Here is a 24,267-nt window from a genome sequence, read left to right on the forward strand (position 1 = left end):
TGCTCCGTGTTGTCGTTAGCTGATCTCGGGTCAGTCCGCGGGTCGCTCGGGCCGCCGGGTTAAGGTCGGGATTTGCGGCGTGTAATCCGATGCCGGGCGTCTGCCGCGGCCCTGACCCGCGAGGCCGCCGCTGTCTAAACACGGCTGCACTTCACACACACACACACACACACACACACACACACACACACACACACACACACACACACACACATCACAGGTTTCAGCAGGTTTTGTGGGATTTATTTGAGATCTTCTCTTTTCAACACGTCAATCAATATCTTGGATTGTTGTATCGGCATGAACATTTGTTTTATTATTGTGATGAATTAAAAACAGAAGGGACTATTAGTTATCTAAAACATAGAAGCAGGAAGGTAACCAAGTACGCTCAAGTACTTTACTTATGTACAATCAAGAGGTACTTGTACTTGACTTTTTCCGTTTTGTCATCTGAAAATCGTAACTATTGTACTTTTTACTTTCCTACAGTTTTCTGACATTTGAAGTTACTTAAATTAGCAGAAATTGACTGTCAACTAATACATTTATGTTTTATTATAATTATAGATGAAGTGACCCAGCAGTCTGAAAACCTGTTGAGTCTTTTATATCAGGTCACAACGTACACATCAAGGAAATAAACATGTATGAATCCCCAGAATAAAACATGTTAGGTATCAAATTAAACATAGGAGTCAGGGCTACAATAATGTCTAACCCTCGTGTACAACATCTAAACACAACTCAAACAAATAGTGTTGAGGGCTTAAAGGACCACGTAGCTTCATCCTGTTATTCTGAAATGTGTCTCCATTACTTTTGCTATTTAAGTATATTTTGACCTTAATACTTTTCTTCTTTCAGTGAGTTTGAGTTAGAAAGCCTCTGTGTAAAAGTACATTTTTATTTTCTGTGTCCCTGCAGCGACTCAATGTCTTACGCTTCTACTCTAACTTCAATATTAAAGATGGAGAAGACCAAAGAGCTTCTACGAGCCGCTGTAACACACCCTGAAACTTGCAGATTGGCATTTTAGATTAATATGAATTGCTGTGTTGTTATTTTCTGATCCTATTCCTCTTCTTACTCCTAACGCAGCCCCTTATTGAAATATAAGAGTTGCCATGCCGGAGCGTACAGATTTATTACACAATAACTTGAGGTCTAAATCGCCACCTTCATCCACAACTTATCACTCTCCGAGCGCAGCGGCGTAACAGATACACTCTTGATTTGATTCAGTGGTGTGAGGATTAATGACAACTGCTGTCTGAACAGATGGGGGCCGAACGGCAGAGGAGGGGTGAGGAGGTATTCCCGGACTGTTATTCCACATGGCGAGGCTGCAGGGAGACTTAAAGCAGGATATATCACTTAAACCCCACCACGCGCCTTAGCATAGCGCGGCGCTCCTCGCACGGCGGCGGCGGCGGCCTCGTCCGCGCCGCGAGCGCCGTCCTCGAGTCGGGAGGATCAGCCGGTAATGAATAGAGGATACGGGAGAGGCTCGCTAATCCGCCACCCTCGGGCACGAAGGTCGCTCCAGGCCCGCGAGATGTTCAGATGACTGAGATTGTCCACTTAAAGGCAGTTAGCGGAGACGCTAACCTGCACATTGTGCATTTGCAAGAGGAGACGGGGGAATGCGAAGACGCTTTAATGAGCTGTAAACTACACCGGGCTTGTTCTGCGTTCACAGCATTTTATTACAAATCACATTGCACAAGTCAACCGTTTTGAAGATGCTTTTCTTCTACTGGTGGTCTCGTTTAACCATCCTGGAGAATAAAACATGTGTGAGACGGTTTCAAAGAGACTAAAGGCGCAGAAATGCAAGAAAACACATTTAAAAATTAACAAATAATAAATGAAATGAGACAGACTTGATGGAGAAACTCTTGTATACATTTGTTTCCACCCACGTTTGCTGCTGTGCGGTCATGTGGTCCGTTCACATCACGCTGGATCACAGCCCGCGGAAGAAGGGAAGAATTCCATCTTTTTATTGCTGCCCCCTCCTCCCTTTTGAACCACTAGCTAGCGTTTAACGCAACCACGAGACAGCGTTAACGCAACCATTAGCTAACATTTAAAGCCACCACTAGCTCACATTTAACACAACCACTAGCTAACATTTAAAGCAACCACCAGCTAATATTTAAAGCAACCATTAGCTCACGTTTAACACAACCACTAGCTAACGTCTAAAGCAACCACTCGCTCGCGTTTAAAACAACCACTAGCTAACGTTTAAAGCAACTACTAGCTAACGTTTAATGCAACCTTTAGCTAACGTTTAACACAACCACTAGCTAACGTTTAATGCATCCACTAGCTAACGTTTAATGCAACCACTAGCTAACGTTTAATGCATCCACTAGCTAACGTTTAATGCAACCACTAGCTAACGTTTAATGCAACCTTTAGCTAACGTTTAAAGCAACCACTAGCTAACATTTTGAAGTGGAGACGTGTGTGTTGAGAAGCGCTACCGGGTCTCAGGTTGACGTGCGAGCGAAGCCGTAAATACTGGACGTCCGAGTGTCTGTCGCCGGAACGATGTCGGCCGGCTTTGGGGTCGACAGAATGAGGAGAATCGAGGGCAGGAAATGAAACTTGGATTGCAGCTCGTCGCTCTGCCAGAGGAACCGGCAGCAAACCAGCAGCAGCCGTCTTGTTGGCATCGTGACCGGCGACTGGTGTAAATTAAGTTCTTACAATGTGGGCTTGTGTGTGCCGGCAAGTTTGGCAAAGGCACGTGGGAACTTAACAACTCTCCTTATTCGCCTTTGATTTAAAACCCTCTTTGAGTGTGTGTCTGTCTGTGTGTGTGTGTCTGTGTGTGTGTGTGTGTCTGTGTCCTCTCTGTCCAGTGGAAAATTGACGTGTCACATTAGTTATTCTGGAGCCTGCTGGACGGGTTGAGATAGTAGCAGGTGATGTCTTTTAAAAACCCACCAAACCCCACGGCCACATGTCCTCGTCACTCCCACGTCCATTACTCATCCTGGAGGCATGCACGCAATCACACACACATCACACACACATCACACATCACACACACATCACACACATATCTCTTTCCCAGCAGCGCGGCGGGGATGCTTGAAGTTGTAAATTCCCGTGTCAACTCAAGCAAGTTGGAGTTTCCTTCAGAATTCAAGTGTTTAAGCGTCTTAGAGTGAACACGTTGGTGAGGTATGCGTTTTTATTTTCAACCCGGAGTAACGCGCAAAATATTCCGATAACTTCAGAGGTCACGTCAACCGAATATTTTTCCCGCCATTGATGGAATTCTTTCGACGGCCGGCGGTAAAATCTGAAGGCCGCCCCGTCATTTTGACGGACTCGTGGCCTCGAAGCGCATCTGTGAGTACGAGTCACCGATCGCTGCAGACGGGTCGTGTTTTCTCTTCATTCCCTTAGAAATAAACAATCTTGTTTGGTATATTTATTATTAAAAAACAAAAGAAATCACACAAATGCATTACTGTATACAGAACCTTAAAGCAACCACTAGCTAATGTTTAAAGCAACCACAAGCTAAAGTTTAATCAAATCACTAGCTAATGTTTAATACAACCACTAGCTAACGTTTGAAGCAACCACAAGCTAAAGTTTAACGCAATTACTAGAGAACGTTTAACGCAACCACTAGCTAACGTTTAACGCAACCACTAGCTAAAGTTTAATACAACCACAAGCTAAAGTTTAAAGCAACCACTATATTTCTCTCTCTCTGTCCTCGTGGAAATGTATTTTTTTTCCTGACCGATGAGAAAGACACGTTTTTATTCAACCTGGTTAGTTTTTGCGGAAAAGATGTGAAAGTGAAAAGTTGACCGCTCACGAGAAAGAAGACAAATTTCATCAAGTAAAACTAAATAAATAACTATAAGACATCAGATCATGAATAAATAAATAGTTATATTGCAGAACGGTTCAGATGGAGGTCTTCTGCCTCACCACCACTATTTTTAACAAGGTCTGAAAGCCAATCATTGGACACACACACACACACACACACACACACAGTCTCTCAGACAGGTGCCAACGTTTGTGCTGAAAAGCGTGGTGTGTGTGTGTGTGTGTGTGTGTGTGTGTGTGTGTGTGTGTGTGTGCGAGGGGAGGGACTGTGGGCCGGTGTCGGAGGAATGCTCGACCTCGCCGACCTCTGCCGCTGTCGGGCTTTGATGGAACATTCCTCTGGAAGTTTCCCGTTCCGCTGTCACCGAGCCACCGGCCAGAGGAGAGGACGGTGTCATGCAGTTTCCCTTTTGATTTGTGTTGTATTCTTTTCACGAGGAAAGCGTAACGTCAACAGCCTCCACTACGAAACAAAGGGCATTGTGGGTAGGGATACTTTATGGTTGATTGTGCACTGGATGAACACATGAAGGATGTTAAACCGTTTCATTCTGGTGAAGTTCATACTTCAAGCTGACGGAAAGTTTGACTTCCAAAGTTTATTGGAAAAAGCAAAAATCTAAATTATGAATGAGAAAAAGCTGAAGACAGAGTTGTGGTTATGATTGTATGAGTTAAGAGAGAACGCAAACAAACATTGTTAAAACCCACATTTATGTTTTATTGGAGATTAAAAAGTTTCTCATTATACCAAAGAAGTCATGTGGAAATTCAGAGAAAATATTATAAATGTTTTAATTTGTGCTCCTGTAGATTTAAATAACAAAAATAAATCTTGTGCAGCAGCTAAAATACAGGAATACAATATATAAAGTTAAACATAATACTGTTATATATGTATAACTCGTCATGTTAAACTTCAAACCCTGAAAGGGAGTAAAATCATATTTATAAAATTTACTTTTTAATAAAAGGTGCTCCTTTAGTCCCTCTCCTTCTATAGAAGTCTATAAAAGCTGCGTTAAATACACAAACCATACATTTATTTATAGATTTTAATCTTTTAGATAACTATAAGCTCCTCTCTCATGTTTCCATCGCGATAAAGAACAGAAAGCTAAATTAAAGTATTTCTCCGTCTGCTTCTTTTCATGTTTTCAGACCCAAATAACATCGAATACTTTTAGTGGACCTTCATCACCGCGCTCTTCCTCAACACTATCCGGTCCGCTGTAGTCACTTAAGAGCAAGAAAAGGTTGAAATACATCAAAGTTTCTCTTTTTTAAGAAGAAAACTAAACGTTAACAAAAAGAAAAAGTCAAATGAAGGAAAGTTTGTTTCGTTTTTTGTTCGTTTTCACCGGTTAATAAATGTTCTGACTTGTTTTGGCTGTGTGTGTGTGTGTGTGTGTGTGTGTGTGTGTGTGTGTGTGTGTGTGTGTGTGTGTGTGTGTGTGTTTAAGAGGCTCCAGCGGGGACAGGAAGTGTTGCGGCCGCGTGGGGAGGAAGTGTGTATTGTGGGTTTGTGGAGGAGTTTGTTGTGGGCGGAGAGAAAGTTTGAAAGGAGGAGACGGCGTGTGGGAGAAGTTAAGGACGGGTTGTGTGTTCAGAAGGTTTTAAATCAGATTGAAAGTGTGTGTTTTTTTTTAACATATTTTGGGACGGAGCAGGAAAGTGTGTGATGGAGGTTACTGTCGGGTTTCTGGGGCAGAGAGCTCAGGGAAGCAGAGACGAACCGATTGGCCGAGGAGCGAGGGGGGCGTGTCTCAAGGAGGCAAGGAGCCTCGGGGACGTCTTGGACCGAGAATCTCGATTGGCTGCAGCTGGTGTGTGTGTGTGTGTGTGTGTGAAAGAGTGTGTGTGAGAGAGAAAGAGTGTGTGAGGAAGCAGAGGGGAGGAATCCAAGTGTGCACAAGGAAAAAGGGGAGGTGAAGAAGAGGACGAGTCAGAGGGTAAAGACTGGAGCAAGGAGACGGGACAAGAGGAAGGAAAGGTTCTTCTCTGTGGCAGATGAAGAGCTGACAAAGGGGGAAAGGGAACAAGGAAGGAAGGAAGGAAGTGAGGGAGGGAGGGTGAGAAAGTTACAACGTGTAAAGGTTGACAGGATTGATAAGAAGGAGCAGCGAGTCATTCAAACCAAAGTCGTACCAAAAATACCCATTGAGAGGGAGAGTAGTGACAGGAGCTGCTCCTCCTCCTCTTCCTCCTCCTCTTCCTCCTCCTCTTCCTCTCAATGCTGCTGTTGGCCTTAACTGCCGGCGGGTCACTGGGGCGCCACTACATCGCCATGTTCGAGGCCGCGCAGAACGTCACGCTCAAGCCTACGGAGAGCTGGAGGGAGGCGCTGCTGGACACCCGCGTCATGGACCTGTTCTTCACCGTGAGTACCCCGTCCGCCCTGAAGGTCTCGACCCCGAGCACGAGTGTGTGTGCACGAGTGTGTGTGCACGAGTGTGTCTGCACACAACACCTCAGTCTACTCTACAGTCTTCCTTCTGCTAGCTTCTGTTTAGCGTTCACAGACTGAGCTGCAGGTGAGCGTCCTTCCTGCTTTCCATCGTCCGCTTCCTTCTGTCCTCCTTCATCCTCTCACTCTGCCGTCCCTCTTGATGGTTCATTCACCATCTCATGTCGGGCAAATGGGATCTGCAGGGATGTTTTTTACATTTTACATGTGTGTGTTCGCTTCCGTTTCCTTTTCAAAACGGCGTTTTAAAAGAAAAGGGAAATCGTTCATTTAGCTGGAGCTTTCATCCAAAGTGACTTACATTTTTTTTAGCTCTATACACCGGAGACACAACGGGGAGCAATTCTCAGGGGTGAAGTGTCTTGCTCAAGGACACATAGATATGGACTAGCGGAGCCGGGGCTCGAACCACCGATCCTCTTGAGCGCTGAGCCGCAGCCACCACAGTCCAAACGCTTCAGATTAACACGTCCAAACCTGCAGAGGATCTGCATCCGTCTGTCTGAGCATCCAGCTGTACATCCATCGCTGTGGCAGGGAGGGCTCTTTCTCCTCCTCTTCTTCTTCCTCCTCCTCCTTCTTCCTCCTTCTACTCCTCCTCTTCCTCTTCCTTCATGTCTGGCAAAGAAACCTCACTTGACCTGCTGGTGTTTTTGGCTCGTCTGAGTTTTTTTTTTTACTGTTTTTTCTTCTTCTTCTTCGTCTTCTTCGTCTTCTTCTTCTCCTTCTTCTTCTTCGCCTTCTTCTTCTCCTTCTCCTTCTTCTTCTCCTCCTCCTCCTTTTACTTCTTCTTCTTCTTCTCCTTTTACTTCTTCTTCTACTTTTTCTTCTCCTTCTCCTTCTTCTTCTTCTCCTTCATCTACTTCTCCTTCTTCTTCTCCTCTTTCTTCTACTTCTTCTCCTTCTTTTTCTCCTCCTCCTCCTCCTCCTCCTTCTCGCGTACAGCTCCATTAAATAGATGTGTGTGTGTGTGTGTGTGTGTGTGTGTGTGCAGCGTGGTTGTGTTATTGTGTGTGTATGTGTGTGTCTGCCCGGTGAAGTCCATGTGTATTTCCGTGCGGTGGCGTTGTGTGTCAGAGTCGGTTCTCGCTGGCTGAGTGAAACGTTGGAACAAACCCGTCAGCCTCCAGAAAGCGTCTGTGCCGCCGTCGCCAGATAATGCTCCACTGCTCGGCATGTCGGCTGCCTCACTGCCAGATACTGCCCCGCCCCCTCAGACCGTCAATGACGCTTTTATTTCTTCTGTTTATCGCTTTATCCGGCAGAGGCAGTCACACAACATCACTGTGAGGCTGTTTTTCATCACTAAAATGCAGAATATGGGATTAAAATGGCAAAGTTATTCATTTCTAAGCAACTTAGACTACACCTTGAAGTACTTTTAAGACTCTTAAAAGCAGCGAAACATGGACTTTAATGTTTGGTTTGTTGACTAGTTTGAGGGTTGCATTGTTTTCAATAACGTTCATGGAGCAGTGGAATGAGCGTCTTGTAGTTTTCTTCGGGCCAGTTGTGGACCAAGCGGAGGAGGTAATTTAACTTTTGGTCACTGTGACCTCACAAAACATATTTCTGGCCCTCGCTTAAGATTTCATGAGCTTATTTACGATCATTTCAAACTAAAAGCGCAGCAGGATGAAGTGCTGAAGCGCGTGGCTGTAAACGTGTTCCACTAATCCTGTTTTAAGTTTATATTCAGCAATTTGTGAGTCTGGAACTTCACATGTTTTGTTTCTATGCATCAATTATTGTTCATAACTCACATATGTTGATATTTGTCCTCCAAAAGATGATGAAATAAGTTTCGTCTGGATGGTTTTCCATTGGCTGATCCTTCTAACGAGGGCTGTGATTGGCTGATCCTTCTAACGAGGGCTGTGATTGGCTGATCCTTCTAACGAGGGCTGTGATTGGCTGTTCCTTCTATCGAGGGCTGTGATTGGCTGTCTAGTTTGGTCTATATTGCTTTATCTCCCAGACATAATTCAGATGAATAAAATGAGGTTTATACACCCTGACAGTTATTAATAATACTAATAAAGGTTCTATTAAATAAAAGGACCAGTTTCTCTTTATCTCAAAGTGTTTTCACCTCTGTGTAGCTTTCAGTTCAGACGAGCCTTTCCTTTTAAAGATGGTTATCAAAGCAGAAATAAAGCACATGAACTTCATTATCAGAGTTTCTTGAAGTCTTCTACGCGTGATATTGTGATTTCAATGCTGGTTTGCCAAAAAGACGGCGTTTCTATGTGGAAATATGCTCGTGGGTTATTTCAGTTGGCCTCGTCTCAGAGACATTAATATCTTCATATCTGTCTCTAGATCGGTTTCAGCGTTGCGGTTGTTTTCTTTTCGCTGCTGAAAGTTTCCTCTGCGGGTCCAGTTATTATCCGGCAGCTGCTTTTGGAGCTGAAACGATAACTCCTGAACTATTTATACTCTGATTAAGTCGTGTTGTGATGAAAGCCGGTGACGCCGTGTCTCTCTTCCAGCTCCATGTCTACAATTAATAAGTATTAATAAGTAATAAGGTGTGCAGACCGTAATCAGAGGTTTGTCGCTTCGTGACACACAAAAGGCACTCGGCCGCCGATCGGGGGCTTTTGATTGGCCGGCCGGTCGCGCATAAAAATGTTTGTCATTGTTTTTGCGGCGCTGGAATCCGCAGGACGCCGTTTGTGTTGGTTTCAGTTTCAGGCTTCAGCCTCATCGCTCGCTGCGGTATTTCTAGTAGCTCAACTGTTTGTTATTGTAAGGCTGTGCTCAGCTGTCTGTGTGTGTGCGTGTGTGTGTGTTACAACATCTTCCCGGTGGTTTGTGCATTTTTGTGTGCGTTGTTGGCGCATATCTGTCCCTGTGGGGTTGTGTCAATTTGAGTCAGTGGTGTGTTTGTGTGTATTTATTCAGTTTAATGGCTCTTCTTCTGCCGCCAGCTGCTGCGACCCCTCAGCTGTGTGTGTGTGTGTGCGTGTGTGCGTGAGTGTGTGTGTGTTGCTCTGTGACACGCGCCATCAGGGTCACAGTCCACAGCAGACCGGTGGCAGGATTAGAGCTCGGCCCCAGGATTAGGGGCCCCTGTTAACAACCCACCCATCACACACACTCTGCACCCTGTTGAGGAGCTCTGTGTGTGTGTGTGTGTGTGTGTGTGTGTGTGTGTGTGTGTGCGCGTGTGTGTGTGTGTGTGTGTGTGTGTGTGTGTGTGTGTGTGTGTGTGTGTGTGTGTGTGTGTGTGTGTGTGTGTGTCTGTCAGTCTCCCATTAACTGGCTCCAGGACTCCTCACTGATCCACTGGGAGCACTGGTGGAAGCTTTTAGCGCCACTTCATCGACATCTCGCGCGTTGTGTGTTTTTTTTCTGGAGGGACAGAAATAACAACGTGCTTTTATTGTGAAGGAACAATCACAGAAAATGCAGAGCGGTAAACCGGTCAGACGTGTGTCTGCATTTGGCAAAAATAAAAATGATTTAAACAACGAGACGCGCAGCAAATGTGTGAAGAAGAAGAGCCGAACGCCACCAAACCTCTGAGAGGAAACGACTGATTTAAACGCTCACAAATCAGACGAGCAGGAGACGCTTTGCTCCTCGCTTCATCTGTAAATGAGGAAGAAGAAACAGCTTTTATTCACGTCGTCAGTCATGGTTTTTGGCTCCGTATCGTGTTGAAAGTCTTGTTTTAGCTCCGGTGTCGTGCGTGTTTTTGTGAATCGGCTTCGTTTCTGCTGCTGATGAATCACCACGACAAAGACTCCGAGAAAGAAAGAAGAGCTGAGAGAAAATGAAAAGAACAAAGAAAGAAAGAAAGAAAGAAAGAAGAGTGAAACCTGCAGTTTGAGAGATTTGTGGATGAAATGTTGACGTAGATTAAAGAGGACGAAGACAACGACGGTTGTTGTTCCTTCAAAATAAACGCACTCTTTTGTTGATTTAGCACCTGGTGACCACAACAACTCTACACACACTACAACCACAACAACACACACCCCGACTACAACACTACGAAGAAGAAGACACACACACAGACGCGCCGGTCGTGTCTTTGTGAGCTGGGTTGTGTGTTTTTGTCGTCGTTCCTCTGGAGTCGTTTAGTTTCGTTGCTCTGTGATTACAGACGGCAGCAGAGTGTGATTGTGTGTTTGTGTTCCCGCTCGCAAACACAAACACACAATCATCTCAGGACATTTGGATGCATTTGGTTTATTTCAACTCACACGCTCTCTCACACACACACACACACACACACACACACACACACACACACACACACACACACACACACACGAGTAAAAACGTCTCTGTTGGCGCTCGTTGTGTTGCCGCTCGTTGTGTTGCCGCTCGTTGTGTTGCCGCTCGTTGTGTTGTGTTGTTTGGAGGAACACGGATCAACAACTCGACACCTGGACACGAGTCGAGCTGCTGAACGTCCTCCTGCACCTGAACGCACCTCCACCAGAGCAGCTGATCCAGGAGCGGATTACAAATGGCCGCCGCCGTGTGAAGCGTTGTGTTGTTGTCGAGCTGAAGCTCTTCACACGGCCAGCGAGGCGTTCAGGGACCGTCGGGCTGCAGAGAGACGAGGCTCTGAGCCCCGAGGTATCGGACACCCGGCTTTGTTTCTATAAATACTCTTCCTCCTCTTCCTCCTTCTCACTTCATCCTCATCGTCGCTCGTTTCAGTTCTTCGTCCTCATTTGTGTGTTTTTATTGTGCTTCGGATTAAAATGTGTTCAATCTGTTCACTGAATCAGATCTGCTTTGTTCTCTTTGTCCATGAAGTGTGTTCATTAACACTTCACATTATTAATACTTCACATTATTAACACTTCACATTATTAACACTGCACATTATTAATAGTTCACATTATTAATAGTTCACATTATTAATAGTTCACATTATTAATAACCAAACACAGCATCAGTTGATGTGATATCAGCTTTTCTTCTTCTTTCATTCGTTTGATTTCATTTTCATCAACATCAAGACGCTCGTCTTCCTCCCTCTTCTCTCATAAGAGACTTTCATATTTTATATTTCATTTAATCTGTGAGACGCTTTTTACTCCTGAACGTAAACGGCAGAAAGTTTATTTAGAGACATGAGACGATTATCTCCTGATGAATTATGATTATTATGAGTGTTAAAAAGTCTTTCTGCTTTTCTTTCTCATACATCAGTAACCAACGTTTACATATTTGACTGTTTTCAAAGTCAAAACAAGCTCTTTGATCACTGAATAAATTGTATTAAATATTATATTAACATCGTAATGAGCGTGTTTCATTTTCATTAAATATTAATCACGTTAGTGTCGGGTTGAATCTCAGAAACTCTCATTATTAATGCCGTTAATAAATATTATCAATGACGACTTAAAGGAATGAGAACAGCCTTATGATGATGATAATAATAAACAGATTTATAGCAACTAACATGTTATATTATGATGGACCGATGCACCAGTAATTACTAAATGACACAAACACAGATTATTTAAATAATTTGCATAAACAGACTCGTTTTAATTCTCTCACGTATGAAAACATTCACCACGGATTCAACGTCTCATTTCAGTTTTTAACTTCATTTAGAGACTTTACTCTCTCCTTTCATCCATCCCACTCCCCGCATGCTGACACACACACACACACACACACACACACACACGCTGCATCTCTAACTATAGTCAGACTCAAGGCGACGGACATTTCTGGCATCGCGTGGATCATTCGCTGCTGCAGCTGCTTTTTCAGAGCTCGCTGTTCAATCCTTTGGCCTTGCACTGCCTCTCCCTCCTCCCTCTCCTGCTCACTTTCCACCCTCCTCCTCCTCTTCCTCCTCCTCCTCCTCCTCCTCCTCCCACTTAGCTCTTCCAGAGGATGACTTCACGCTCTGGAAGAGCAGCAGCAGCAGCAGAGACTGTGGTGGCTACGCTACGTTAGCATCGGAGATTCCCGGCAGCGTGGCTCACCCCCAGCAGGAGCGCGGAGGGGGAGAGGAGGAATTTGAGGGGAGGGAGTGAGACGAGGAGGAGGAGGAGGAGGAGGAGGCAACAAGGAGGCAACAAGGAGGCAGAGGGAGGTTGAAAGTTTGCTTGGATGGGTCCATGTGGAGCCGGTGGAGCTCTCTCTCTCTCTGGAGGTGAGGGATGAGGTGAGGAGCAGCAAAGCGCTCGCAGCCGCGGCAGGAAGCCGCCGAGCTCCGGACCGCCGGGCTGAACGCCGCGTCGCCGAGAGGCGGCGACGACTCGCGCTGCCGTTCCCTCTCTCCTCCCCCCGCTGTGCCTCCGGCTGCGTCTCACACATTAAAGAGCAACAATGCCTCCTCGCTGGTCGGCGTGCGGCCGCTCGGCACGGACACACACAACTAAAAACAACCCTCCAAGAGCCCGGAAGCTCGACGCCGAGGAGTCTGGGAGTCCGTCCTGCCTCTGTGGGCTCGACTGAGGCGCTCTGCGCGATCGCCTGAGCCCCGAAGAGACGGAGGAGCACGAGGACGATCATCACGTCCTGCGTTTTCATTGGTGGGATCGGACGTCAGTGAGCACGAACCCAAAGGATCCAGCTGCTCCGTGACCGTTCGCCTCCCTCTGGGGGGTTGAAGGTTGAACTCTCTCCGGTGTCTCGGGGTGAGCGGGTGCTCCGGTCGGGAGCCAGGAGGCTTCAACACACTCAGCTGGGACCAGAAGAGCCTCCAGTGCTTCTCCCAGTGTGGAGAAGTGAAGAAGTAGCTCGTGCAACCAGCTCACCTCGACACCAAGTTTCATAAAGTGAGGCAGACGAACCGACCACCTTCTTCTGCAGAGCAATACAAGCTTCAGAAGGTGTTTTTAATTCCTATACAAAGCTCTTCAATGCGTTTCCTTCCCATCGTGGACGATGACGCTCATCAGGAGGTCTTGTGTGTTGTGTGAAGCAGCGAGGACATCGATCACTTCATGACTTAGTTAATGAGTTCATCTGTCGGCTGCTGATCGGCGTCTACGTTGTTTTGGTTATGTTTCTATGAATCTGGTCGGTGAAGTTTGGACTCAGACGTGACAGTTTTTCAGTCTTTGAGCGTTAAAACTTGTCAGCGCTTAACAAGTCGGATACAAAATGCATAAAAACATTTATTCATTTGAGGTGAAACCAGCAGTTTGCACAATAATATGCAGACATTTAGTAATTAAACTGAGATGTTTAACTCTGATAATTCACACTTTTTTAAAACATAACTCTGGTTTCCACTTCTCGTAACAGAGTCTGACATAATTAGTACACTTTCCGTAAATTGCTGAAAAAGAAGTTTAGTCCTTTTTCCTCCAGTACACACGTTTATTTCCCACGTATCCAAAGTACCTGCTGGTCCAACCCCTGCACAGTGTGTATATGTATTTACTGCGTGTGTATATGTAGTAGTTTTCCCACGACTGTCCAGGTAGAAGCTAGACGTGCGTCGTCTCTGACGCGTGCACTTCCTCTGTCGTCCTGCAGGTGCACAGGAAGATCCGGGAGGACTCGGACATGGCCCAGGACTCGCTGCAGTGCCTGGCTCAGCTGGCCTCCATGCACGGGCCCGTGTTCCCCGACGAGAGCGCCCAGGTGTCCTACCTGGCCCACCTGGTGGAGGGCCTGCTCAGCATGATCAACGGGTCAGTGTGTGTGTGTGTGTGTGTGTGTGTGTGTGTGTGTGTGTGTGTGTGGTACGGGTTATCTGAGCTTAAAGGTCTCACCCATCGAAGGACAGAGCGTTGAAACAGTAAAAGGAGTCATAATATTGCGCAATAACCCTTCAGGGTCTTCGGCCTTTTTCTGGATTTTACATCATTTCTTAAATTCACTTTTTAAAGGTTCTTCATATGAGATACAAGCTCATGTGTTACATCACACACTGCAGAACAAGCTCAGCTCTCTGGACAAGTGGACACCATTGTCATCAAGCACAAGTAAAAAGTAATAATATGACTCTAAAGCTGAGAAATTCAAGCTTGATTTTGGAAATTCGTCTCATTTCAGTTTCTTAACCCAGAGCCTGAACCAGAGAAGAGTCACACTGAAGCACCTGCTGGTTGGGTTTGTTTGAACGGCCTCCTGGAGGAGCTGCTCTCCCAGTTCAGCTCCAGACGCACTGAACTGGGAACGCGTGTTCTCCCAGTAGCCGGCTGTCAGATTAATAAACACAACAACAGGAAGTGGATCAGATTATGTGTTTTATTCTCCTCACGACTCGTCATTAATTATTTTATTTAACTAGCTGGTATTTCTATCTGGTAACTGGATGTTCTGCATGAGTCAGGCATCAGAAACAAAACGTAACTCTTCTAGTTTATACGTTTTATTGTGAATATAAACATAAATATTGTCAAGGACAAAAACTTGAGAATTAACAAACCTAAAGCAAAAAAAAATGTATGTATGTATCTCTCTCTCTCTCTCTCTCTCGCTCTCGCTCTCGCTCTCTCTCTCTCTCTCTCTCTCTCTCTCTCTCTCTCTCTCTCTCTCTCTCTCTCTCTCTCTCTCCGTCTGTAATCACCTATTCTTGGAGCTTTTCTCCCATTGCCTCATGGGTAAACCATGCGGAGAGAGAGTTCAACAGCTCAGTGTTTCATCTCGTCCTCTCAGGACGACGACTGCTAGCTTGTTGTTGTTGTTGTTGTTTATCGCCAACACAAAGGACCGAGGTGCATAACGCTTCATGTCTGTTGTTGGTTCAGAGGGTTGAAACAGGAAGTTCCTCTTGTATTGTGCGTTACGTTGCCGTCATGTCCCCGTGTGGCCAGAGCGAGAATTACAACAACAACAACAACAACAACAACAAGCAATGAAACCAGATTACGGCACAACAAACACCTTGTAAACTCTTTTTAATCCCATTTCCACAGATGAAAACAAAAGTAATTCATAAAATCATCCTGGGAAAATGTTTTTCCCGTCGCATGGTTGAACCATTTAGAGGATTTAGAACGTTTATCCTGTCTGACATTTATTTTCACCCAAATATTTTATTCTCACTTTGCTTCCAATAAAATTACAATAAATTACAGAAGACAGAATATCTTCAAACTTTTTTTGTTTGTTCCAATTCTTAATTAAAAAACTAAACTTTCAGTGAAGCGCATTGAAAATGTTTCTCAACTTTATGTGAAAACAGAAAAACGTGACGGAGCTTCTTTTCGTTGCCCTGATAGTTTAATGATGACGTGTGTTCAGGTTGTTGCAGTAGACTGTCGAGACACTTTGCTTGTAAAGTATGTTTGCAATTTAAAACACATTTTTGGATGAATACCAAGACACACACACACACACACACACACACACGTCATTCCTTACGGTCCGATCTGATGCTAAAAAGTCTTTTAATAAAGAGAAGTGTGATTTCAGCCGTCGAACAGATTCGTCTGAACCGTTTCACGATCAAACTGCTGGACGATCATTTTATTGACTAAATCATTTTATTACCCCCCCCCCCCCCCCCTCCTCCTCCCTGCAGGATAGAGATGGAGGACTCGGAGGCGGTGGGCATCTCCAACATCGTCTCCAACCTCATCACCATGTTCCCGAGGAGCGCTCTGACGGCGCTGCCCAGCGAGCTCTTCACCTCCTTCATCAACTGCATCACGCTGCTCACCTGCTCCTTCGGACGCAGCGCCGCCCTGGAGGAGGTGGTGAGTCATGACACACACGCACGCGCGTGTGTGTGTGTGTGTGTAGACGAGTGAAGACACAACGTTACAAAGGAAACATCGTGTGTAAGTGAAGCGTTTCCCTGTGAGCCTGCAGGTCCGTCAACGCTTCATTGAACTCTTGAGATTCAATTCAGTTCATTTAGTAAAACACGATATTGTTCAATATGACATTAATATAATGAGGAGGAGGCACAGACCACGATAACCACGAAGCAGCAGGAGCTAGAGAGGAGAGGCAACAGCAGGGCCGAGGTAGGAGGCAGGAGACAGGATGCAGGAGACAGGAGGCATGATGCAGGAGACAGGAAGCAGGAGGCAGGAGACAGGAGGCAGGAGACAGGAGGCAGCAGACAGGAGACAGGAGGCAGGAGACAGGAGGCAGGAGACAGGAGGCAGGAGGCAGGAGGCAGGAGACAGGAGGCAGGAGGCAGGAGACAGGAGGCAGGAGACAGGAGGCAGGAGGCAGGAGGCAGGAGACAAGACCGGCTCCAGACAACACTGTGATCCATGAAAACTAGCGAGAAAGCGTAAAGACTTCTGGGAAGAAGTTAGTGATGATTAATGACAAGAATCCATCCAGAGAAGCTCTGAGTTTCCTCAGATGTGGCTGTAGTTTAGTGTCTGTAGTTTTGATGGCTGTAGTTTAGTGTCTGTAGTTTTAGTGTCTGTAGTTTTTGATGGCTGTAGTTTTAGTGTCTGTAGTTTTAGTGACAGTAGTTTTAGTGTCTGTAGTTTTGATGGCTGTAGTTTTTGATGGCTATAGTTCTGGTGGCCGTAGTTTCTATGTCTGTAGCTTCCATGCCTGTAGTTTCTATGTCTGTAGCTTCGGTGTCTGTAGCTTCGGTGTCTGTAGTGTTGCTGACGGCCCCCTCCATCCCCCCGCTCAGCTGGATAAAGACGACATGGTGTACATGGAGGCCTACGACAAGCTGCTGGAGTCGTGGCTGACGCTCGTCCAGGACGAGGAGCATTTCCCTCGCGGCTGCTTCGTCCAGCCGGCCGTCCAGGTCTTCAACTCGTACATCCAGTGTCACCTGGCGGCTCCGGACGGCACCCGCAACCTGGTGAGACCCCATCAAGTACCGTGAACACCACAAACACCAAAAGCACAGTGTGATGCAGACCCTAAAGATACGGGAAAACGCTGTTGAAGTCATTTAATTCCTCTCCGCTCATTGAAACCCGTCAGTCGGTGAACGGCGTACCGTCGCATGAGGAGGAGGAGATCAACGAGCTGCAGGAAGACGACCGGGAGCTGTTCTCAGACCAGCTGTCCAGCATCGGCACGCTGGGACGCGTGGCGGCGGACCACTGCATCCCACTGCTCACCAGGTAAACCAGTCCCACTGCTCACCAGGTAAACCAGTCCCACTGGTATCATACTAGGAACTCTACAATATGAAAGCACATATAGATTCTCCAGATCTTAGGCTTCCTCCTTTGTTAGCTTTCTGTTAGCATCTCTTGTGTTAGCTTTCTGTTAGCATCTCTTGTGTTAGCTTTCTGTTAGCATCTCTTGTGTTAGCTTTCTGTTAGCATCTCTTGTGTTAACTTTCTGTTAGCATCTCTTGTGTTAACTTTCTGTTAGCATCTCTTGTGTTAACTTCCTGTTAGCATCTCTTGTGTTAGCCTTCTGTTAGCTCTGTGTTCTCTCCGGTTGTGTGACCTGAGTGTTGGTTGTGAGTCATGCGTTGACGTCGCTCTCGTCCGGCAGCCTGCTGGAGGACCGCGTGACGCGTCTGCACGGCCAGCTGCAGAGGACCCAGCAGCACCTCATGAACTCCTCTAATCCCGGATCCATGGACCGCAAAGTGCTGGACGACCTCTACGAGGACATCCACTGGCTCATCCTGGTCTCAGGTCAGCAGCGGCTACGAATGTTTATTGTTTAATCAAACTATTGTCTCTCATTCATTTGAGTCATTTAAGGTTTACTGTATGATTTGAATCCCCATTGTTAGTTTAAATACTACATTTTATCACTTTTTACTGTCTACACACACATTTCACACAATGTTTGCTCATGAACATTTGGTTAAAAGTCATAGAAATGTGATTAAAAGTCATGAAAATTGGGTTTAAAGTCATGAAAATTTGGTATATAGTCATGCGAATTTGGTATAAAGTCATGGAAATTGGGTTTGAAGTCATAGAAATTTGGTTAAAAGTTATGAAAATTGGGTTAAAAGTCATGAAAATTGGGTTTAAATTCATGGAAATTGGGTTAAAAGTCATGAAAATGTGGTGTAAAGTCGTGGCAACCCGCTGGCCTCACTGTGTGACCCCTGAGCGTCTCTCTCTGCGTCCTCAGGCTACTTGCTAGCAGACGACTCTCAGGGCGAGACCCCGCTCATCCCCTCCGAGGTGATGGAGTTCTCCATCAAGCGCTCCACTGAGGTGGACATCAACATCACGCTGCAGATCCTGGGCTCGCCGGGCGAGAAGGCCTCGTCCATCCCGGGATGCAACCACACGGACTCTGTGATCAGGTGACCAGCGGAGAGGAAACCAGAACTAGCTCAGGTTGTTCTCGTCACAAGTATTAAAAACCAGATTCCTAAACACCTTCTAGCCTCACATCTCCAGGTTTTTGAGCTTTTATTCTTTCTTTTCCAAAGCATTTCGTGAAAGTTTACAAATCTACATGTAACATCAAAAGCATGGAGACAAAGTGCAAAAGAAACGGCGTTAAGATTATCAATTAAACATTGAAGAGAGAAGTAATATCTATCTGCGTGTGTGTGTGTGTGTGTGTGTGTGTGTGTGTCTATAAATACTGCAACGTTCTAATGGAACACAAACCAGCTGCCATTATGGGATGGATCCGTCTTTTCAACAGCAATTACACGCGCATGCAGACAGCACGCGGCTGGTGTTAGAAGCGTTCTGCACTTCAGAGATGTTGGCTGTGCGCGTGTGTGTGTGTGTGTGTGTGTGTGTGTGTGTCAGCACAGTGACGTTAATGGACGTTAGTGTCTGTTGAAGGTCGTCGAGCCGCTGTGTTTTCTAGATTGTTCATTAAGTCGAGGTGCGTGCCTGCGTGTGTGTGTGTGTGTGTGTGTGTGTGTGTGTGTGACAGTGAGGACTGCAGAGGCGAGTGACCGATGGCGTCGGGTTTCCTCGCAGCGAGCGTCCGACCTCGTTCCTCGTAAATGTCAGCGTGGTTTTGTTTTCTGCAAACAATGTGAAACTGTGCAGCTTAAGCTGCTGTAAGCCCCCCAGTCCTGTGTGTGTGTGTGTGTGTGTGTGTGTGTGTGTGTGTGTGTGTGTGTGTGTGTGTGTGTCTGTGTGTGTGTGTGTCTGTGTCTGTGTGTGTGTGTGTGTGTGTGTGCATGACTTTGTGAAGCCCACTCCCCAAAGGCCGTGAAGACGATCTACCCGAGGAGGCTCCATCACTTATTTGTCGGGGACTCGGTCTCATTTCCTCAGATTAAACCTCAAGTCATCTGGTTTCATTTGTTCTGAAGTTCATCAGGATTCAGACTTCAGACCAAGAACACAAAACAACAAGTCTACGGGAGGGAGGGAGGGAGGGAGGAAGGAAGAACGAGAAGGAAAGGGGAAGTAAAGAAGAAGGGGAAGGAAGAAAGAAGAGAATGAAATGGAAGGAAGGTAAAGGGGGAAGGAAGGAGGATGAGGGAAGGAAGGAAGCTAAGGGAAGCCAGGAAGAGGAGGCTAAGGGAAGAAAGGAAGGAAGAGGAAGAAAGAGAAGGAAAGGGGACGTAAAGAAGAAAGAGGAGAATGAAATGGAAGGAAGGTAAAAGGGGAAGGAAGGAAGAGGAGGCTGAAGGAAGGAAGGAGGAAAAGGGAGGAAGAGGAGGAAAGAGCAAAACTATACTTTTCATTTCACCACTGCTTTAAAAAAAAGACAACGATGCACTTCAGTTTCCAATAAAACATAAAAAGTTCCATTAATTGTGATAATTATGGGCTAAATAAAGTGCCTCCGCCCCCCCAGGTTGCTGTCGGCGGTGCTGCGGGCCTCAGAGGTGGAGTCTCGGGCCACCAGAGCGAGCCTGACGGAGCTGCTGAGTCCTCAGATGGGGAAAGACATCATGTGGTTCCTGCGACGCTGGACCAAGACGTACCTGCTGGTGGACGAGAAGCTGTACGAGCAGGTAGAGCTGCTGCTGCTGCTGCAGGGATTCATCCCTTCATCACCTCATCCATTCACCCGCTCACCCTCTCCCCCCGCCGCCTCCCCTCAGATCAGCATGCCTCTCAGCACGGCGTTCGGTGCGGACACAGAGGGAGCCCAGTGGCTTGTGGGATACCTCCTGGAGAAGGTGATCAACAACCTGTCGGTGTGGAGCTCTGAGCCGGAGCTCGCCAACGACACGGTGGAGCTGCTGGTGACGCTGGTGGAGAAGAGGGAGCGGTGAGGAGGCGCTTCACCCAGACACTTATGAAAGGCTTCACTGTGTGTTAGGATTAATAAAGCGTGCTGATTTTTAATTACATCGAGCTGTGAGCCCATTAAAACTGTTAACTGTAGCTCCGCCCCCTTCAGTCTGTTGACTGTGGCTCCGCCCCCTTCAGCCTGTTGACTGTGGCTCCGCCCCCTCCCTCCCCTCAGGGCCAACATGGTGGTGCAGTGTGAGAGCTGGTGGAATTTGGCCAAACAGTTCGCCGGCCGCCGGCCGCCGCTGCACCTGCTGTCCAGCTCGGTGCAGAGGACTCTGATGAAGGCGCTGGTGCTCGGAGGCTTCGCCCACATGGACTCTGACGCCAAGCAGCAGTACTGGGCCGAGGTACTGGGACCACCACGTGTACTGGGGGAAGGGTTATCCATGATGGAGGAGGAGGAGGAGGAAGTCTTCCTCTTCAGAACTGGATCCTTCTGTTGAGCTGAAGATCTTTTGTGTTATTAGAGCGACGTAGTAAATGTGGTGCAAAGCCACCAAGACTCCAGAGTAATTATGGGATGGAAGAGGAGGAAGAGGAGACGGCAGCTGTTCATTCCTGCAGCTGCTGCCTGAACCTGGTCAGCTCTGTAAGGGGAGGGGGGAGGAAAAGAGAGGAGGATACGAGGAAGGAAGGATAAGGGGGAAGGAAGGATGAGGATAGGGGAAGGAAGCAAGGAAGGAGGATAAAGGAAGGAGGAGGAGGATAAGGGAAGGAAAGAAGGTAGGTGGATAAGGGAAGGAAGGAAGAAGAGGATACAGAAAGGAAGGAGGAGGAAAGGGGAAAGAGGAGGAAGGTTTTGGTTCCAGGTGAACGATGCACTTTGATTTACAATAAAACATAAAAAGTTCCATTAAATGGGATAATTATTAGCTAAATAGAGTGAAGAATGCTCAGAATGTCTTTAAAAGTTGAAGAGGAGGTGATGGATGACTCCTCCTCCTCCCCAGGTGCTCCACCCGCTGCAGCAGCGCTTCCTGAACCTGGTGAATCAGGATAACTTTGCTCAGATCAGCCAGGAGGAGAGCGTGAAGCGGGAGATCGTGGCCACGCTGGAGGCGCTGTGCGGCATCGCCGAGGCCACGCAGATCGACAACGTGGCCGCGCTCTTCTCCTTCCTCATGGACTTCCTGTCCAGCTGCATCGGCCTCATGGAGGTGAGCGAGAGCCGGTCCACACAGCTGAGGGGCTTCATCAGAGGAACTACAGGCTCTACACACACACACACACACACACACATATATTTATATATATTTATACTCTGGTGTCTTCAGGTCTACAGCAACACGCCCGAGACCATCAACCTCATCATCGAGGTGTTTGTGGAAGTGGCTCACAAGCAGATCTGTTACCTGGGGGAGGTGAGGACGACCCTCCTGCTCTTTGTGTTGTTGTTGTTGTTGTTGTTGTGTACAAGATGGTGGCAGCAGGAGCTTTACTGAGGACTTCATCCTCACGTGGTTCATGGTTGACGGAGGAAAAGACCATAGATGACGATCTTAAAACTGTAAACATCAGCATGAGGATGAGCACGGAGCTTCAGGAAGAAGTTTATAAACATGTTGTTTTGTGCTGTCACAACAAGCCACACACTGATGGTGAACCTTTAGAGAAAGATTAAGAGCTAGAGCATTGACATCTGCAACAATAAACACAATGCAGGAAAGCATCAGCTTGTTTTGAAGCATCTTCAGTCAAAATAAACATGTTTTTGGGTTAAAAAATGGAAGAATGACCTCCAGTCGGGGGTGCTGAACAGGTTTTAAAGTCTTTTAATAGTTAAATTATTTATTATCTTCATAGTTTATGAGCTCTGTGCTGTCACACGGGAACAGACCAGATGTTTTATGTGTGAATCAATAAGTTTCAGTCCGTCTGTGGCAGCAAACGTCAATGTCTTACCGGAGTCTCTCCCGTCAGACTAAGTCCATGCGGCTGTACGAGGCGTGCCTCACGCTGCTGCAGGTCTACTCCAAGAACAACCAGAGCAGGAAGCGCAGCGACGCCGCCGCCGAGGAGGACCAGTACCAGGACCTGCTGCTCATCATGGAGCTGCTCACCAACCTGCTGTCCAAGGAGTTCATCGACTTCAGCGACACCGGTGAGTCCAGCCTCTGCTTCAGGCCGGAGGTCAAGAGGTCAGGAGGTCAGGAGGTCAGGAGGTCAGGTGTAGTTTGTCTTTGTCGTGAGGCCTCAGAGGTGTTTAGCTCCACACATCTTTTCATAAGATTTTACGTCAAGAAACCTCGTCACCGGTTGTTTTATTGCACGGACCAGACTGCACGTTGGGCCACAGCGCCCTCTGCTGGACGTGGTGATGTATTAGAACTACAACCAGGGTTCATACGGTCATGGAAAACCTGGTTTTTAGTTAAAAATGTTTATTTCCAGGCCTGAAAAAGTCCCAATAAAATCCCTAAAGTTGTGTAAAAGTGATAGAAATGTGTTTTAAAGTCATGAAAATAGGGTTAAAGCCATGAAATCCTTCGGTCAGGATGTGTATGAACTCAATTTACTTTCTTTTATTCTTAAACAATATCACTTCTCTTTAGTTTGACTTCTCCACATCATGGTTGTCTCTTTCCGGTCGTGACCCTGAATCTGTGTTTGACATCTTCACCCTGAGAGGAGTGTGTTGGCGTCTGGTGTGTTTCAGACGAGGTGTTCAGGAACCAGGAGCAGGAGACGCCGACGTCCAGCCGGCCGGTTTCTGCTGCAGACGTCGTTCTGTACGGAGTCAACATCGTCCTGCCGCTCATGTCCCAGGACCTGCTGAAGGTGTGTGTGTGTGTGTGTGTGTGTGTGTGTGTGTGTGTGTGTGTGTGTGTGTGTGTGTGTGTGTGTGTGTGTGTGTTTGTGTGTGGATACTGATTCATTGTCTTTCAGAACAATACGATCCATCCATTTGAATCCAACTTTATTGATCCAGTCCAGACAGACGTGTACCAGCCAAGCTGTTTGAAATACAACTAAAGTGAAATAAGAATCACAGTAAAATCAAAATGTCTGTGTTATGTTAGTTAACGCCTCTCCCTCCCTCCCCCCCTCCCACCCCTCCCCCAGTTCCCCTCCCTGTGTAACCAGTACTACAAGCTCATCACCTTCATCTGTGAGATCTTTCCAGAGAAGATCCCTCAGCTGCCTGAAGATCTCTTCAAGAGCCTCATGTTCTCCCTGGAGCTGGGCATGACCTCGTATCCTCCACGTGCTCATATATATATATATATATATATATATATATATATATATATAATGTGTGCTCTATTCATGTATAGGATGAGGGGTTTATGTGCTTTATTAATATACATGATGTTTGGTTTAAATGGTTTATTAATATGTGATGAGACAGTACCGCTTTAGTCCAGAGGGGGCGCCAGAAACACACCATGACAGCTCCTTCACTGTTTTTACAATTGTAATGTTATTTTTGAGTTATTTATCTGTTAGATGTTTGTAAACAACACAAAACTTATATAAAACACTTTTGTTTGATGCAACTTCATCGAGTGAAATGAAGAGAACTGTTTACTATATTAATAACCTACTTAATAACTTACTACATTAATAACTTACTATATTAATAACCTACTAGATGTATAACCTAGCCGTGTGTTCCTTAGCGTGTTAGCCGTGTGTTCCTTAGCGTGTGCTCAGGATGAGTTCAGAGATCAGTCAGCTGTGTTTGGAGGCGTTGTCTCCGCTGGCTGAGCAGTGCGCCAAGAACCAGGAGAAGGACACGCCCCTTTTCATCGCCACCAGCCACTTCCTGAAGGTAGAGTCATGTGACTGAGCGGTCGGTCGACCTGCTTTATATCTGTTTCATGTGACTTTGTGCTAAGCTACGCTAACGTGTGAATC

At 46.5% G+C, this 24,267-nt stretch overlaps 1 protein-coding gene across 1 annotated transcript in view; it reads left to right on the top strand.

The window, feature by feature from the left end:
- The window catches only part of xpo4 (exportin 4), a 32,416-nt gene that overhangs the window by 6,509 nt on the left and 1,640 nt on the right, over nucleotides 1-24,267 (top strand). Inside the window, exons 7-22 of the mRNA XM_068571862.1 lie at nucleotides 6,137-6,250; nucleotides 13,814-13,971; nucleotides 15,810-15,984; nucleotides 16,893-17,069; nucleotides 17,195-17,337; nucleotides 17,720-17,865; nucleotides 18,317-18,494; nucleotides 19,964-20,123; nucleotides 20,214-20,383; nucleotides 20,582-20,756; nucleotides 21,360-21,566; nucleotides 21,684-21,770; nucleotides 22,330-22,510; nucleotides 23,066-23,187; nucleotides 23,473-23,603; nucleotides 24,064-24,181. Of these exons, the coding sequence (XP_068427963.1) occupies nucleotides 6,137-6,250; nucleotides 13,814-13,971; nucleotides 15,810-15,984; nucleotides 16,893-17,069; nucleotides 17,195-17,337; nucleotides 17,720-17,865; nucleotides 18,317-18,494; nucleotides 19,964-20,123; nucleotides 20,214-20,383; nucleotides 20,582-20,756; nucleotides 21,360-21,566; nucleotides 21,684-21,770; nucleotides 22,330-22,510; nucleotides 23,066-23,187; nucleotides 23,473-23,603; nucleotides 24,064-24,181 (2,442 nt within the window). The remainder of the gene's footprint in view (nucleotides 1-6,136; nucleotides 6,251-13,813; nucleotides 13,972-15,809; nucleotides 15,985-16,892; nucleotides 17,070-17,194; nucleotides 17,338-17,719; nucleotides 17,866-18,316; nucleotides 18,495-19,963; nucleotides 20,124-20,213; nucleotides 20,384-20,581; nucleotides 20,757-21,359; nucleotides 21,567-21,683; nucleotides 21,771-22,329; nucleotides 22,511-23,065; nucleotides 23,188-23,472; nucleotides 23,604-24,063; nucleotides 24,182-24,267) is intronic.

Source organism: Clinocottus analis, unplaced genomic scaffold (genome assembly GCF_023055335.1).
Source record: "Clinocottus analis isolate CAN_PGR_092001 unplaced genomic scaffold, fCliAna1.0.p SCAF_12, whole genome shotgun sequence".
In the NCBI taxonomy this organism is placed as follows: Eukaryota; Metazoa; Chordata; class Actinopteri; order Perciformes; family Cottidae; genus Clinocottus; species Clinocottus analis.